Source organism: Lampetra fluviatilis, chromosome 2 (genome assembly GCF_964198595.1).
Source record: "Lampetra fluviatilis chromosome 2, kcLamFluv1.1, whole genome shotgun sequence".
Lineage (NCBI taxonomy): Eukaryota > Metazoa > Chordata > Hyperoartia > Petromyzontiformes > Petromyzontidae > Lampetra > Lampetra fluviatilis.
This window is the reverse complement of record NC_136276.1, coordinates 23,495,440-23,513,704: the sequence shown is the minus strand read 5'-3', so window position 1 is coordinate 23,513,704 and position 18,265 is coordinate 23,495,440. Positions and strand designations below refer to the sequence as shown.

The window sequence follows — 18,265 nt, the reverse complement described above, 5'->3', positions numbered from 1 at the left end:
GCTTTTGAGGGTTGCAGCGATTTCCGATCTTGTCACGTCTGCAGCGATGTGTCTCAAACTCTTAAGAGCTACATCGATCTGGGCAATAATGTCATCCACGGGTATGTGTTTGGGTGTGACTGCAAAGTTTAACCCTTTAGCCAAAACCGATTTTAGACCATCGGAAATTGAGCTATTACTCAGATTAATAACAACCTTAAAACTTGACTTAAAGGTTTTGTGACTGCAGAAATTAATATTCTTTGGGTCTTTCGGTAAAGTCATGTAAATAGGTTCAAAGAAAAAAATAACAATAAACATTTCTCACCCTAACAGCTGCTACCTTGCTCGCCGAGCTCGAGGTTTTTGCTTTGCAATCTACCATTAACATGCTAATCTCTCACATTAACATAGCCACATCAGGGTGTGGAGGCCTCTCAACGATCTTACATTTTAATGCTAATTTTTACTGGGCAGCCCTATGATTGGTGGGAAAACCCACCACTGTCGCTGCCCACCACATTGGCTGCTGACATTTTGGCTCCACCCATTTCAAACCTTTGAAGCGACTATCAACGTCACTACTGTGTACACACATGCAAACGTGTGACGTCACTACGCGGGGAGCGTCACTACCACGCGGGTCTACGCACATGACGTCATCCCGTCTGGAGGTGGGAATAATGTCAGGGCCGGTTCAGGGATCTGGAGGCCTTGGGTGAGGCCACGTAGGTTGTGTAAGGCCGTGGAACTCTTGAGTGAGCCAGGCTGGACACGTGACTGAATCAAGGTGGGGGCCCGGGGGCACCTTGGGGGGCCACGTGTACAGCCGAGGAGCTTTAAGAGGGTTTTCGAAGGAAGGCGGGGCCGGGGTGGGGCCCGGACACGCCAAGGCCCATGTAAGCAGCCCCCTCACATGGTTCGAGGCTGCCCATGTCAAGAATGACGATGCATCGTGAAGACGCCTCGTGAAGAGTCAAGCCTACAGTCAGCGGACCAGCCAGTAGCCCTCCTGACTGGGTCACGCTAGTTGTATCTGAGTGTCCGTGTTAGTGAAAGATGGTGTGTGTTAGGATAGGGCGGTGGTCACCACCCTATTTTAAGGAACGTTGTGTTAATAAATAGTGTTGCCTCCCAAGAAGTTGTGAGCGCCTATTTTTGAGCCCATTACACCTTTATAAACAGTTTACCTTTAGAAGCTAACCCCCTCTTCCTGATGACGAACGCTTGTGTTGTGTTTGGAACGTCGTAGTTTTTTGTACATTGTATTTTCTTTGAACCTATCTACGTGACTTTTCCTAAAAGACCCAAAGAATATAATAACTTTGTCAACATATTCTCGGTTATTTCGGTAAAGTCACGGAGATAATAAAAAATAATAAAATACAAATAAAATTTCAAATAAAATACAAATGAAAGCAAAAAACCCACGACGTTTCGATCGCAACACAAGCAGTCTTCATCAGGCGGAGAGAAAAATGATGAAGTCCGCTTGTGTTGCAATCAAAACGTCGTGCTTTTATTTTATTATTTTTATTTTCTATCTACGTGACTTTACCGTAAGAATCAAGAATATGAATTCCTGCAGTCACGAAAGTTTTAAGTCAAAATGTAACTTTGTCAACGTCTAACTTTTTCATGTGTGGATCTGTTTTTTTCTTGGAAAGGAGGTTGAACTTGGAAATCAAGTCATCTTTACATTTAGTTGACATTGTAGCAGCTGATGAAGCGGTCATGTTATTTACATGTTCCCAATCTGTTGTAGACATTTGTTCCATCAATGTTAAGTGTGATTTCAATAGTGTCTTGTCTACATGGTCTAGTTCAGTACGGATCAGTTTAATTCTCTCTGAGATTAGGGCTAAGCTAGGTCTGAAGAAAATTCGTTTGGCATTGGAAGATGTGACGGCAGCAGAAGTCAAGTGTAAATGAGATCGGTATTACCTTAGAGTCGTGGCATCTCTTCAGAAATGTGAGTGACTCGATCAGATGAGCTTTCTTGTCTCGGAGTTTGTTAAAAGATATTATGGTTATGTGGAAATCCTCCCCGTAGAGGCGGTAACATTTTAATTGAAAACTTTCGTGACTGCAGGAATTAATATTCTTTGGTTCTTTCAGTAAAGTCACGTAGATAGAAAATAATAAAATTATTTTTAGCTTATTTTTTATTATTATTTTCTATCTACGTGACTTTACCGAAAGAACCAAAGAATATGAATCGAATTTAAATAAATTGTTAATGAGATGAATGGGCGTGGCTTTGCCCAAATTAGAATTTTACTGGGAGGGCATTCGGCATGGACCAAACATACATGACGTCACGCGCTGGTACGCGTGAGGGGTGGAGTTACTTGATCACATGACGTCACTAGTAGGGTACACCTCCCCCAGCCGTCTCGGGCTGATGACGTGCGTGTAGTGACGTCAGAGACTGAGCGAGAGAGAAATCGGGGTGAGTGAAGTGGTGAGCAGTGGATTTAGCGTTTACATTTATTTATATTAATCCTAAATTCCTCTATTCTACAGAGATCCCTTGAGTGCGTGAGTTCAACAACAACGTGAACATTGTGTACACTGTACGCGTGTATGTTCCAAGTGTTCACTGTACACTTCGTGTTTACTGTATACAGTATACACTGCGTACTTTACACTGCATGTACAATGCGTATGTGTATATTACGTTGTGTACACTGTACAACGTGTATCCATTATATGGACACTGTGTCTGCACTGTGCGTGGCGCAGTGGTTAGCGCGCTGTGCTGCACACCCGGCGACCTGAGCTCATGGCCACAGTGACGATTAACTGAACCGGTTCTTGGGCCTCCCCTAGGTCGACTCCGCCTCTAATGAGTGCCTGGTGTGGTATGTAAACACAACTGGGGAGACAAAGGCGGTCAGGTGTGGTGCTGGCCACCCACCCCCACGTGAACTGTACCGGCCTTCATAGATACTAACAGCACTTTCCCCAACAGTCTTAAGGCTTTGACTTAAAACTTTTGTGACTGCAGGAATTCATATTCTTGGTTCTTTCGGTAAAGTCACGTAGATAGAAAATAAAAATAACTACAATTTTTTATTGTATTAAAGTAAATGTTATTACAATTAAAATGACAATACAATTAAAATAATATTTATATTTTATGTTATTTTTATTTTCTTTCTACGTGACTTTATCGAAAGAACAAAGAATATGAAGTCTGTTAAAGCTATACGGGGGATCTTTATGTGTATCTACAGTGGGTGTGTACAGTGCGTGTATGTACACTGTGTGTGTATACTCTGAGGGTTGCTATTTATATCATGGGAGAGAGAGGATTTAGGATCCATTCAGGCTGGCCTGCCTACCATCCATCTTGAGTTTAACCAGGCTGGATTGTGTGAGGAGCTCACAAATCCTTGAAATATCTGGACACATTCCCATCAGTGAGCTCCAGCGGGCAAAGGTCTGTTTTCTGGATCATGTCTGCATGCCCAAGCAGCCTCTGCTTGGTTGGATAAAGGGGGCTAAACGGGCATGATAGGGCTGGAAAAGAGATGAACTGATACGGTATACAGTAGTAGGATCTGGAGCTGAGTGGATTTGCCAAAGACTTTATCCAGCGGTGTCAAGATCGGCCTCTGTGGAGGAGGCTCGTGAAGAATGCTGCAGGCCAGTTGGAGGCATTTGCCCTGCAACGAGGTCGGAGGAGCGATGCCCACATCAATAGCCAGAGCACTGAGTGGCTAAAACGCATTGTTGCCACAGTGGGGAGCACAGGTGGTGCATCTGGCAGTCATATTAGTCGATCATCCCTTGATACCTATATAATTCCCATGACCTGCTGGAAAGTTTTCCACACTTACATGGCCTTAAATTGCACCTATCCTGACATGAGCACTGTGATGATGTTGCTTCCAATTAGTGTTGAATGGTGGCTGTTTTGTTTATACGTTATTTATCCATGTGAAACATTTACGTAAGAGCATATCTACATGGGGAACGAGGCGAAGTTGTTAGTCCACTGCATTATGTATCCAACAATCAGAGTTGGATTATTGCTAACAGTAGACATTATTGACAAGTGATATAACTTATTGTGATCCTCCACTGGGTTGATTGATCGTCATTTAATTGCTTGGTGAAATGAGCGTCAGTACTGAGCAGATACAGGCAGCCAAGCATGGTTCTGACCACACCACCGCCTTGTTCATCGTGCCAGTGTGTTAGAGTCTAAAGTTTGTATTTGCTGTAAAGTATGATGACTCTATTAAACACCAAGGTTTAATGAAAGTGATATTTTTTTTTCTTCCATGCAATGTTTTACAAGCATGGAAACAGGACATGAACACAGCAAATACACAGCTAAAGCAACAAGTGTCAATTCGAGAATTCAAGCAAAACTGATCCTGGCTTTGGACCTCCAATTTGCAATTGAACATTACTTTGTCCATTTTGCTACATTATTTGCCCATTGCAAATTGTTTTATTTTTAACACCCTTTATTTTTAGCAGAAAGTTGCTAAAGTCAACATTTCTTCAGTAGCCAGACGCAACCGAAATTGTGTACATTGAGTTATGGATTAGCATTGCTATTGAAGATACAAGGGACCTCCAGGTATAATGCTGACCACTTGCACTCACATTGTCTGCTGTGCCAGGTCAATAGGTGATTGTCAATAGCATATCGAGCCTTAAATGAGCTTGTATGGTGCATTGGGGATGATTTTTTTTTATTTCTAGTGAATGCTTCAGTATAGATGTGTATGTCATAGGTGAATGTCATGTGTAACTGTATATATGTGTATACCTGTGTGCATCTATGCTCACATACATCGTGTGGATATTCCTGTGTTCTGTCTGCAGCTCCCAGTTCCTCTGCCACTTTGCTCTGCAGAATCATTCAAATGGAGCCAAGACACTCAGCCCAACTTGGTACTAAAATACACCAGTGCGACCAGTGCCCATACAGCACGAATCACACTGGAAGCTTGAGGCAGCACCAGAGAACACACACAGGGGAGAAACCATTCAAGTGCACTGTGTGTGGGAAGGCGTTTGCACTGTCATCAGATCTTCACAGACACCAGAGAACACACACAGGCGAGAAACCCTTCAAGTGCACTCTGTGTGCAAAGGCGTTTGCACGGTCATCAGATCTTCAAAGGCACCTGAGAATACACACGGGAGAGAAACCCTTCAAGTGCAGTGTGTGTGAGAAGGCATTTGCACGGTCATCAGATCTTAAGATCCACCAGAGAACACACACAGGAGAGAAACCCTTCAAGTGCGCTGTGTGTGGGAAGGCGTTTGCACTGTCATCAGATATTCACAGACACCAGAGAACACACACAGGAGAGAAACCCTTCAAGTGCGCGGTGTGTGGGAAGGCGTTTGCACTGTCATCAGATCTTCACAGACACCAGAGAACACACACAGGAGAGAAACCCTTCAAGTGCACTCTGTGTGGAAAGGCGTTTGCACGGTCATCAGTTCTTCACAACCACCGGAATATACACACCGGAAAGAAACCCTTCCAGTGCACTGTGTGTGGGAAGGCGTTTCGACAGTTAGGGATTCGAAACAGGCATCAAAAGATTCACAAGGAAATTAATCAGAACTTGACATGTGAAAGTCAACGTTCTGGAATGAGCTCATACCTCATAAAACAAGAATCAGAAAAACATTCCAGATATGAAACGTGGCCAGGAGTGAAGGTGAAATGTCAAGAAGCAAGAATAAAATATCAAGAAGTGAATGTGAAGAGTGAAGAAGTGAAGGTGAAATGTGAAGTGATGGTGAAGCATGAAGAAGTGAATGTGAAATGTGAACATGTAAATTCAACTCCAAAATCCGACCATCACATCAATGGAAGCAGTGTGAAACAGGAGGAGAATTCTGACTCTGAGGCAGAGCGAAGCCACCATCAGCAGTTTGTGGATGTGGAAGTGTGGGTGGAATTTTCAGGCAATACAGAATCAAATGGAGACCAGATAGATGTGTCACCTTGAGCTTGAGACAAAGAAGCTCCATTTCATCCACATTATTCACTGGTCTTTCTCATTACAAATGTGTGGAGTTGAAGATTTTACTCCAAGGTTCAACTTCCAAGTTGTCGATGGAGACAGCATGAAGCTGGAGAGGTTGGACTCTTAAGGGAGAGTGATATGAACCCCAGCAGGTTGTGGATGTTGATGTGGACTCTTTGGACAATGCAGAATAGGAGCAGCCAGCATGTGTGGACCTGCAGGTTGGGTAGGCCTATATACAGGAGCACGAGACAAAAAATCCTCCATAGCATTCACCTTTTATCATAATAATCTTGACATGTATATGGTGCTGACATAAATATATGCATATTTTACTTTCGCATTTTACATATCCAACAATGCATATGGGCTAGAGACTGCCAGTAGGGTGGGGAGATGATTCATATGTAATCCCATTTGGGTTATTTGTGGCAAATTTTTCTAATTTTGCAAAATTTTGGTGAGCCAAAGTTTTTTAAACATCCACTGTAAAGCAGATGACACATTTTTGGTTAATATTTCTGCAGTAATCATAAGGGCTGCCTGACAGATTTGAACTGTGAACCTCTTCAACAAAGATCAAACGTGCTACCATTTGGCTTCTCTCATTCTGAGAATGCATGCAGGTGTAGGCATCATCGAGTCAAAAATATATTTGCAGTGAACACTATGTAATGTGATTACAGTAAATCAATATTGTCGCTATGTCTTTTGAGTACTTAGAGTTATAATTTGATGAACACATTATTAAAAAAATTACATATCCAGCAAAAACTGATCTCACATCCATGGGAAATGGATAGTGCTGGTTAATCAATATGCCGGTTATTTGAGAGTTATACTTATGGTTCATCAAATTTTCCAAGTACATGACATTTTTAAAGAAATAAACTAACCATACCTTTTAACTATGATATATACGAAATACTCTACTCTTTTACCGAGGTACTCACCAGTCAGTTGTAAAGAATTCCAAGTTGATTGTCGAGAAGCAGTGGGGCCTTTTAGGGTATATTATACATTAGTACAGTACTGTGTATACAGTACATACAGCGCAGTGAAGCAATTAGGTTGGGCAGCACACAACGCGATCAGAATGGCAGATATTTGCAATTGTGACTGCTAGCACCACCACTCGCATGATAAGGTGACATGTGGACCTTTATGGCAGAAAAATCTAATGCATGTCTCTAAATGTGGAGGGAAAACCCGGAGAACCCAGGGAAAAATCCATACTACCACAAGGAGAGAGATACATGCAAACTCCAAATATAAAGTAGGCATCAGGGTCTAGATCAAACCCACCACCACCTGCACACCAGGAGAGAGGCCGTTAACATCTCGCCACTGCATCATCATTTAGTTGTGCTTTTTTGGCGTGTTATTAAAGTGGTGCTGTCATTGCCTAGTAGTGTAGTATATAGTGGTGTAGTGTACAGTAGTGTAATTGTAACGGTGTGGGTGTGTACAAGCGCTTTCTAGCCCGGGTGAGCCGAGGTAATGGGGGGGTGAGCAGTTATGGGGGGAATAATTTGCTAAGACCCTCAACGATGCCGGAAGCAACGACGCCACTAAGTCTGGCTTTGACTGGGGGCAGGACATGAATTGGCCAGTCCGGGCAGGCCAGTTGGCGTGGGGTGAGAGTCGGTGGGGCTATATGTGATTGAAGGCTAGTGTTGCCAAGAAAATCAGGTTAAATATAACGAATTTACAAGGTTCTGATTGGAAGACGCTGTACCTGCCAAATTGATTAACAGGGCCTGAGGGGCGAGAGATAGAGGTAGGCGACCTAGCAACAGGCAGCCGATTGCCGACGAGGGAGGGTAGAGAGAGATGCTGTGAGGGTGGGATACAATTTTAGTATTCAGGTGAACGCTATGCGTGTACAGTAGGCGGTGTTTGTCGGGACCTGGGGGGGGGGGGCTCCCAAGGTGGGGGCAGTTACTAGGGGACGCTGATGTATGAGTCATTGTGGGCGCCTTTGCAGTTGTGTGGACTGCTTGGTGCGCGGTGCTTCTGCTGAGTGGAGTCACTGTGCAGTGCTACGGGGAGAGCCGAGTTGGTGCTTTGGTCGGCTGTTGAGCGAAGTTGCTTAGAGCGCTGTTTGGAAGCTCCACAATAAATGCCCCAGACTTCAACTGCGTCAAGTTGTTCAACGCGCTGTTGATAACTCCAACCAAGTCCCTAAACTGCAACTGTGTTGAATTTCTCAGAGTGCTGTTGAAGATGCCAGCCAAGTTCTGAGACTGCCGTTATGTTCCCTTCAATTTCAAGTTCATTTATTAGGTATAGCCCTGAGCCATTCGCCTCTTGAATCGGGTGCAACCGCAACAAACAAAAAACAAAAAATGATCAAGAAAACATCTTAAAGTGACTATGTGACTATGTGCAAACAAAAAATCCAAGAAAATACAGCAAAATATTGCAGAAAAAGCACCGTACACAAACGCTGTGTGCAAAAATCCCAGTGGGATGCAAGTCAAACAACAACAGCAACCACAAGACAACTTAGATTAAGGCCATCAGTCTAACTTCCATACTACAACAAACATGGCCAAACCAAAAAACTTTTCGAAATCACCAAAATAAAGCCATAAAAGCAATGAAACAGATCACTTTCATTGCTTTTATGGCTTTATTTTGGTGATTTCGAAAAGAATTTTCACAATAAACGACAAACAACATGAGTCACTCCACAACAGCAGGAGCATCAGTCGGAGTATCACATTTTTTCAATGCACCTTTAAGATCAGCACACTAAATCAAAACACAGGTTATACTTTGCAGCGATCATCCGGAGCGAAACATTTTATTTTAGGCCACTGAATAGCAGTGGCATTGTTTCGTTACCCAAGAGTGGATCGTGCATGAGGGTTGGTATGACCAGTCGTCGCGTTATTCTGTATGGTTTTTTGCCACGGTGTTGTTTTTGTGGACGTGCAGGGGAGCTGTGCAGATGTGTGCTGTTTTGAGAGTTGGTTATACTCAGTGTTTTGTAATCGTAGACGCGAGGGGATGCTGTGCTGATGTATTCTGTTAATGTTGCCGAGAGTTTTGAGAGTTGTTTGTCCTCTGTGTTGTCTTTGACGTGCGGTGACGCTGTGTAGATGTCACATTTTAACGGTTGAGAAATTATCTGCCACAGTTGGTTTGTGTCCTTGTGCATAGTGCGTCAATAGTGCATAATGAACAAAGGCACAGTTAATCAATTCTAACTGTTGTTAAGATTATCTATTCCGGATCTAGTTATTTGTCCATCTTTCTGTCGCCGTCAAAGCACGTTTAAAAGTCCGCATTGGTGACTTATGATATTGAGGGAATTGCATGGGAGAGAAATTAGAGTGGAGCTCCTTTGTAGGGTACTGTACATGGCAAGGGTTATAGTGGGGTCAGTGGAGATGGGTGGAAACAGGTGCAGGGTACTGATCGAGGGAAGGTTCAAGAAGGGAAGTAGAAGATGGTAGCGTCTGCTGGAAGAATCTACCAGGGGAAAGTGCTGGAAGTTACCAGGGCGTAGCCGAGTGGTTATATAAGGGGGAGCGAGGCCCGCGATCGGGGCACTGGCTCGGGGACTGAAGGATGACTGCAGGTGGATGACATCGGGGCCGACTGTTGGACATCGGCATTGTGGAAAACATCGGGCCAACTGTTCGAGATGGACATGGTGGAACCCATCAAGAAAGACTGTTCGAGATGAATCTAGTGGGAACCACTGGGGCTGCAGATAGTCATTGCCTTGTGAACATGTTAGTCATACTTTTGCCTTGTAAATACGTTACTGTAAAATAAATCGTCTAGAAAATGGGGCCTGAGAAAGAGCTTCTTTACAGTAGTATAGTGTATATGAAATTAAGATTTTGCTATTAGCCAAGTTTAGTCTCCGTATTTCTGCTCAGGGGTGAGTGCTGACCAAAGGGAACAATTTGCATCTAGGGGGGGTCGGCAATCTTTCAAAGAAGAAGAAAGCCATTTTTTTTGTAAGTTGACGAAAATATATATGTATCACTCCACTACTAGATGAGATCCTAGACCACCTGACGAGTTACTTGGCCATACTTCGCCTGTGGTGTGAAGGTCAGGGAACAGCATAGACGTGGGTTTCATAGAAGTGCAGTATAATGATGGGTTTTTTTACACTGCCCTCTGCTGCACAGTAAGCGGGGGCGACTGTAGCCGACAGCACCTGTTATGCATGGGGTCTAATAATGATGACAGATTGGGGATCGACAACCTTTCAAAGAAGAAGAGCCATTTAAAAAATAAAAAAAATTCCAAAATAGTTCAAAAGCCACATTACACCACAGAGCTACTTATACACAAACACGGTCTCCTTCACTCTTACCCTTTTTAAATCCTTTATATTAAGTTCGCTTGCTTGCGTGCTTGCTTGCGTGCTTGCTTGCTTTCGACCATGAAAATCTTTCGGTCGTTTTTTAACCCACTTCCCGTGATCCAATCGAGCTGACATTTTGCACACAGACTCGTTGTGCGAGACAATTAATGTTCGTGAAAATTTTTTTCAAAAATTTTACACTATTTAGGCAAAAAAAAATAATTTTACATTTATTAAAATAGAACTCATTCATGGCTTTGGCTGAACGTCACAGTGTAGGAGCCCAGAGCGTGACACCTCCACAGGCCCTGGCGGAGTAGCGCAGTTGGTAGCGCCCTCGCTTCCCATGCCAAAGGTCGCGGGATCGATCCCCGCGTCATCCACAGGCGAATATATTTTTAAATCCTTTTTATTAAGTTCGCTTGCTTGCTTAGGACCGTGCAAATCTTTCGGTCGTTTTTTAACCCACTTCCCGTGATCCAATCGAGCTGACATTTTCCACACAGACTCGTTGTGCGTGACAATTAATGTTCGTGAAATTTTTTGTACAAAATGTTACACTTTTTAGGACAAAAATATTATATTTAATTACCAATTGCTTAATGGTGCAATGCAATCATCTGACCCATAGGTGGCAGCCATCTCAAGCCAGAGGACGAGAGGACTCTAGCCGCCACGCATATAAAGGATTTATAGTGAAAAACTTTGTTTTTACTGGTTATACTTATTATTCCCCTCTTCCACCACCACTATAGTTTTGTTTTTTAATTATTATGTTTGCAACGCCCATTGTTTAAATTGCTTTGGAGGCGCCTGCCCCCCGTGCTCACCGGGCCTCCTCTTGTTGGCCTGGCTGCTAGTGGTTACTCGTCGGGCAGCTCCCTTGCTCACATCAGGTGGCTCCCTTGCCATCCCATGCGATATCTGAGCTGCTCTCTTGCCCACGTCGGGCGGCTCCCTCCTTGGGGCTGCACGGCACACGGAGCTTCGGCAGGCACGGTGGCTATGATATGTTAACTACCTTGCCTGGTATGCAGAAGGTTGTGGGTTCGATCCCCTGATGCCTATTGTATATTTGGAGTCTGTGGTGTCTCTCTCTGTGGTCACGTGCATTTTTGTCCAGATCCTCCAGTGTTTTCCTCCATATTTAGAATCAACATCATGCGTTGAGAGCATTTGCCTGCTATAAATGTGTAGTGGCGTAACATACAGAGTTTTCAAACAGCGGGTGAATTTGAGGGTGAGTAGCTGCAAGCGTCAAGACATAGAGTAGCCACCAGATAGGTGCCAGCAATTAGGGGGAGAAGCAATAATTAATCGAGTGCATTTGGGGACAGGCAGGTGTGAGCGTGGGAACACGAGGCAGATCCCGGAGAGGCGGGAAATGGAGATGATAAGAGAGAGAGCACGTGCAGGAGGCGCTGCTGAGGCGCCAGCTTAATGTCGGGTGGGATATAAGGGTGTGTACGGAGCAACACGGGGTTGTTGGTTGGAGCTGAAGGAACGAAGAGGACAAGAGCCGGGAAGAAGAAGAGAAGAAGCCTGGGACCTCGTCCTCCCAAGCGGTGTTGGCTGATCCCCCGCCTGGGGGAAGGACGAGGGTGGAGGTGTGAGAGAAGAGCGACAGGTTAGCGGAGTATTAAGTGACAGGCTAGTGGGGTATTAAGTGACAGGCGAGCGAAATATAGAGTGACAGGCTAGTGGAGTATAGAGTGAAAGGCTAGCAGAGGATAGAGAGAGGGAGTTCGGAGCAAAAGTGCATTGTGTTAGTGTCAGGAGCATCCACACGAGATGCAGGACGTTTCACCGATGCCTTCTCCGCGTTGGCAGCGATCTTCGACCCACTATCGAACATCCACAGAAGATTCCTGCTCATAAAACGGGGGGACACGGTCTTCCGCAGTGCTCTCTTGGCCCTCGGACAAGCGGCCTACCTCTCCACGGATCGAGCAGCCCTTGACTCGCTCGCCCTGGAGCGGCTCTTGGTGCTGGCAAGGGAGCTGGGCATTGTTCTGACAATCGCTGCCGCCAACAACCTCACGTCCCTCCACGTCGCTCGAAATATACAAGCTCACCTGAGCCTCAGGATGGCCTGCAGTGATGGCGTGCACTGATGAAAAAAGGGACTCGGATTCCAGCGACGACAGTTTGGCGTATGCATCCTGGTCCCAAGATCGACAGCGTGAAGAAATGCGAGGAGGCCAGTCGCCGGTCGAGTGGACACTGAGGAGTGGGCCGCCTACTGGGCCCTCTTCGCAGGCATTCTTTAACTAAGGTCGAACGGGACACATCGCCAGGAATTGCTGTCTGCGCTGCGGTGGTTCACCCAGGCTTCCTTCGATCACCAGCGCCAGCACCTCATCCCAAGGACCACAGGCAAGTTGCGACGCACCATACACACGGCCGTTTCCCTCCCATCACTCATCCACAGTGCACCTCGCCTTCGCTCACCCGGTTACTGTTCATCCCATTGCGTCGGAAGCTTACCATGTTGGTTCGTTGGCTGCGGGTCTGCAACACATTGAGCAGTGGTGTCTGTTGGCCTATCAAGTGGTCGGTGCCGCGGCAGGATCCTCAGATGTAATGGGCCTTTTCCAGGGGGTGCAGGTCCAGGTGTTGATCGATACAGGTACCTCGGCCACGCTCATTTCGTTGCCTACTTTTCGTTCGTTGCCGGCATCACCTCGGCCTCTGGAGTAGGTTGACGGGCCATGTGTAGCGGCGAATGGGGGTAGTTTGGGATAGTCGGTCGCATGATTGCAACAGTGCAAATACGAGAAGTGGTAATGGACGGGCCTGTGTTGATTTCTAAAACTGCCAGTACCCTGCTTGTTGAGCATGGATTTATTATGCAGGATGCCCCTCAAAATAATGGTGGACCAGGGGTGTATTGAGATGTCATCGGGGCAGCGCCTGCATTTTTTGGCTAACCGTAGCCTGCACAACCGCAGTTAATGCGGTTGTGCAGGCTACGGTTAGCCAGACAGTGCGCATTCCGCCAGCCACGCAGATGCTTGTGCCATTGCAGTTTTGCTCTGCTAAATTTGGAGGAGGGGACCCTCTTGACTCCCTCTAACGCAGTATCACGAACACCCTCCTTGGTGGGGGCACTGACTGTCGTGCTGGCAAACTGCGATCCCTTCCTCCAAGTGGTTAATGCGGGCCATACACCGATAGTTATCCAAGCAGGCACCATGTTGGCACGTGATGGTGGCCTCATGCACGGAGCAAATGACGTGCATGTCCGGGGTTGTGGGGAATGTCTCGCCTGCTAGCGAGGTCGAACCCACGTGGATGCAGAGGTTGTGTCAGGAAAACAAGGATTTATCGACAGCAGCGAGCACGGCTTCAGCGACTTTTGCACGAATTCCAGGACGTGTTTAGCAATGGTAAATACTACATAGGCCGGACCACCCTGTTGCAGCACCATATTGATACGGGGAACTCGCCTCCCATTCAATACAATTCACACAGAATGAGCCCCCATGAAACGGAATGTATTCGTCAGACTGTGGAAGAGATGTTGGCTGCAGACATTGTCTCTCCCTCCACCAGCCCTTGGGGGGCGCCCATTGTTTTGGTTAAAAAAAACGTGACGGCTCCTTGCGATTTTGTATTGACTTCCGAAAACTCAACTAAATTTCCGTAGCAGACGCATACCCGCTTCCTCGCATGGACGATTCCTTGGATGCCGTGTCTGGTGTACAATTCTTCTCAACCCTCGATTTGCTGTCAGGATTTTGGCAACTGCCCTTGGACGCAGAATCTAAACCTAAAACGGCGTTCCGAACACCACAGGGATTGTTCCATTTCAATTGTCTCCTGATGGGACTTCACTCCTCGCCGACCACCTTTCAGCACCTCATGGAATTGGTTCCATCTAGTTTGCAATGGAATCATGCTTATTTATCTAGATGACATTGTCTTCGGTCGCACTTTCGACGAGCACTTGCAGTGGCTGCGCTTTTTTTTCTCGAGTGCATGATGCAAACTTGAACTTTAAGCCGCGAAAATGCCATTTGTTGCAAACTTCCATCAAGTATTTGGGCCATGTCGTCAGCGCGTCAGGGGTCACTACCGACCCGGATAAGACGGCCTGTGTGCGCACGTGCTGGGATGGAGGGGCGAAGAGCATCTTGACAAAATAATTTGCATATCAAGGGGAATTTAGCATATTTATGGGAAATGCAGATATGCGATTAGTACTACTTGTGAAATGCGTAGGAGGTTTGGCGAGGGGTTTAAAGTCATTATGCCCATGCATTATGCAGGATTAGCAGTATCAAAGGGAGGGAGTAAGGTTAGAATTAATAAGTGGAAGGAATGTTAATAATATGGCGCCGCAGCAACTAATATGATTATAGACTATACATTGTAATATTACACTATGTATTATTCTACCCACCCAACTGTATACCACACTGCTATATTATTTTATTATTTTCCTTCTACGTGACTTTACCGAAAGAACCAAGAAGATGAATCCCTGCAGTCACGGAAGCTTTAAATCGAAATGTATGAATGTAATTGCAGAATGCTTTAATGTCGAATTCTGCAATACACTTCTGGACTGGTATCGTCCAAATATTCCAATGCTGAAAAATAATTGCAGAATACTTGATCGAGAATACACGCAAAGCATCACCCCAGCCCCGAGCGACTGCAAAACCAAGTCGACAGGACGCTCCTGAACTAAAATATTGAAATTTAGTGAGGTAAAGCATTGATGCAGGTGAAGACAAATTAAACTTAAAAAGATAATTAAAGCAAATGCAATCAGGCGAGAGACAGGAGGCAAGCCCTGCATGGCTAGGCGCTGAGTTGTAATGTTCCAACCTGGGCCCTGATTCCATTCGTGCTGCTACTCAATTGAACCTCTCTACTAGTGAAAGAAGTGAGGCTGTACCTGGGTAAACAAAAGGAACCACCACCTCGATGTGAACTTCTCAACTCGGAACCTCTGCGTGACGAGCAGAGCTGCAACTCCTGGGTCCTCGTGACGTCACGTGGAAACATGGCGGGGAGGATGACATGACGTCACTATCTGGGTACACCTCCCCCTGCCGTCTCGCGCTGATGACTTAAAGTTGTCGTGATGACGTCATGGACCGAGAGAGACAGAAACAGGACCCTGCGGGGTGGGCTGGTAGGAACGAATAACCAAAGAATAATAACATAATGTATTATTACACGTGTTTAGCCAGGAAAGCCCCACTGAGTCTAAAGGTTTTTGTAGAGTCCTGCCAAGTGTTTGCAGTAGGGGGCGATGTTGCTACACCGAATCGGACGATACGAAGGGAGAGTCTGAGGCCTATTTCTAGGCTTTAGGCCTAGCTGTAGGCGTTAGGCCGCCGTGAGTTAATTTTAAAATTAAATGTTTTTATTATTTATGTAAAAGCTTTAAATTTAAATGTTTCTATTTAAAGGCATCAGGGAATGTAACATTGTTAAACATTAACTCCCTTGCACACACGCGGGGGTACGATACAAAGGGAGAGTGGTAGGCGTAGTTCGAGGCTTTAGGCCTAGCTGTAGGCTTTAGGGCGCTGTGAGTAAATTTTGAATTTAAAAGTTTTAATTAAAAGCTATCTCAGGGAATTATAAGAGAATGTTACACTTGTTTAGCCAGGAAAGCCTCATTAATTTAAATGTTTTAATTGAAAGCTATCTGAGGGAATTATAAGGGAATGTTACACTTGTTTAGCCAGGAAAGCGTCACTGAGTCTAAAGGTTTTTGTAGGGTCATGCCAAGTGTTTGCGGTAGGGGGCGATGTTGCTACACAGACGGACGGACGGACGATATAATCTATTGTAGGCTGATCCACTTCGTTCCTACCAGTAAAAGTGGTGAGTGAAGTGGTGAGCAGTTTGTTGGAGCAGCACTCTCGCTGGTTCAGCAGTTCCACTGCTGGTTTATTTTTTCCGCCTGAGGACAACCGCTTGTGTTGCCATCGAAACGTCGTGATATATTATTTTTTGTTTTATTTTTCTACCTACGTGACCTTACCGAAAGAACCAAAGGGTATGGATTCCTGCAGTCACAAAAGCCTCAAATCAAGAGTGTTTTTAGATTTCGATTTAAAGCTTTCGTGACTGCAGGGATTGATCTTCTTGGTTCTTTCGGTAAAGTCACGTAGAAGGGAAGTAATAAAATAATACAAATAAAACATAATAAAATAATTCTCACGACGTTTCGGCTACAATGCTAGCAGCCGTCTTCAGGTGAAGAATGAGACACTGCCAAGCTAGGAGCTTATATATAAGCTGGGTTGGAGGTGGAAGAGCGCCTTAACAAAAAGAATGTGCATATCAAGAGGAATTTAGCATATTCATGGGAAATGCGTAGGAGGTGGGCGGGGGGGTTTCAAAGTCATATTATGCCCATGCATTATGCAGGATCAGCAGCACCAAGGGAGGGTGCAGGGAGTAGCATTAACAAAGGAAAGGAATGTTAATAGTATGTAGCTGCGGTTACTAAACAACTACGTAGAAAACTAAATTATAAACTACATAGAAAACTAACGTATAAACCGCATAGCACCATCAGTATACTTAATATACTCTACAATAAGCTGAGTTACTAACAGCAAGTAATACATTACAATTCTACGTCGTAAAAATTATATAATATGCTTCCATCTAAACTTTATTCTCTTACATCACACGAGCATACACCGTACTATATACTGCCATAGATAAACCCAACATTAAATTATATACTGTATTGCTATAAACCACCCTATACCTTATACATTTCAATATAACACTATGTATTATTCTACCCACCCTAATGTGTATCACTCTGCTATATGTTTACTATACAATTACGATACTATATATTACTTTGTACATTGTATTAAGCATATAAATGTTATACTATTTGTTATTATACACTGTACCATTGACCGTCGTGTCAATGGGTGAGTCGTGGAAGGAAAAACTTGTAGCGGAGCAAAGAATCCATTCCCTGCGGAGAATACAATGCCAGTGAGTGGAACGCGGTCTGAAAGTCACCGTAAACGTGAACACAATCAGTTAAGATCCGAAATGGTTTATTACGTCCTTCCATTGATTGCTAAGCCAGAATCCATCTTCTCGGTTAAAATTGTCTCTGTGTTTGTATATGTGGATCGCCTCATGAACGAATCTCTCATGATAGCCAGATGGCTTGCAGAGAACCTCTGTCTTGGAGAAGTCAATGTCATGTGAGCCCACTGAGTTGTAACAGTGATCTGCCACGGCTGAGGTGTTTGTCCTACTGTGTTTCAGGTCTGCTTTATGTTCACGGATGCGATCCGAGACATGTCGTTTGGTTTCCCAAATGTAACTGCTACCACAGAGGCAACTTAGTTTGTAGACGCCAGGGTACTGTATGTCTGGAACCACATATTTTACAGACGGGACCAGATCACGGATTTTATGTACTGTGTTGAATCGGACCTGGATCTTGTGTTTAATCAGGATTTTGGAGATCTTTTTTGTGACCCCAGCAATGTAGAGTAAGGTGATGGTCTTGAAAGGCTCCTCAACAGGATCCTTCTTGATGGTTGGAGTGATGGCTTTGCAGATTGTGTAGTCGGAGTAACCATTAGCCTTAAGAGCTTGGCGTACGTGTTTGAGTTCACTGGCAATGTGTTCCTGGTCGGAGATGCATTGGACTCTATGGTATAGAGTCTTGATGAGGGAATTCTTCTGGGATGGATGGTGGTGGGAATCCGGTTTTAGGTAAGCATCCGTATGGGTGGCTTTCGTGTAGACAGAGTGGCTCATTGAACCATCAGGTCTCCTTTTAATTAGGACATCCAAAAAGGGTAGCTTGCCATCTTTTTCGACTTCCATGGTGAATCTGATGGCTGGGTGTATGGAATTGATGTGGTCGAGAAATTGGTCTAGAGCAGGCCGGCCATGGTGAGGGTGAGTGGTGAGCGTGAGTGGTGGGGGAGAG

General features: G+C 44.9%; 2 protein-coding genes across 2 annotated transcripts in view; both read left to right on the top strand.

Annotated features, from left to right (window-relative positions):
* Nucleotides 1-2,409: 2,409 nt before the first annotated feature.
* On the top strand, nucleotides 2,410-7,886 carry LOC144938236 (uncharacterized). Its single transcript, XM_078866074.1, has 2 exons — nucleotides 2,410-2,431; nucleotides 4,825-7,886. The coding sequence occupies exon 2, from the start codon at nucleotides 4,866-4,868 to the stop codon at nucleotides 5,967-5,969; it is 1,104 nt and encodes a 367-aa protein (XP_078722200.1). The 5' UTR covers nucleotides 2,410-2,431; nucleotides 4,825-4,865; the 3' UTR covers nucleotides 5,970-7,886.
* A 4,559-nt stretch (nucleotides 7,887-12,445) lies between these two features.
* The window catches only part of LOC144944340 (toll-like receptor 2), a 90,464-nt gene continuing 84,644 nt past the window's right edge, over nucleotides 12,446-18,265 (top strand). Inside the window, exon 1 of the mRNA XM_078872437.1 lies at nucleotides 12,446-12,696. The gene's annotated coding sequence lies outside the window, so the exon portion shown is untranslated. The remainder of the gene's footprint in view (nucleotides 12,697-18,265) is intronic.

What these genes read in the sequence shown, in the direction of transcription:
- LOC144938236 (XM_078866074.1), top strand. Translation starts at nt 4,866, where the DNA reads ATGGAGCCAAGACACTCAGCCCAACTTGGTACTAAAATACACCAGTGC.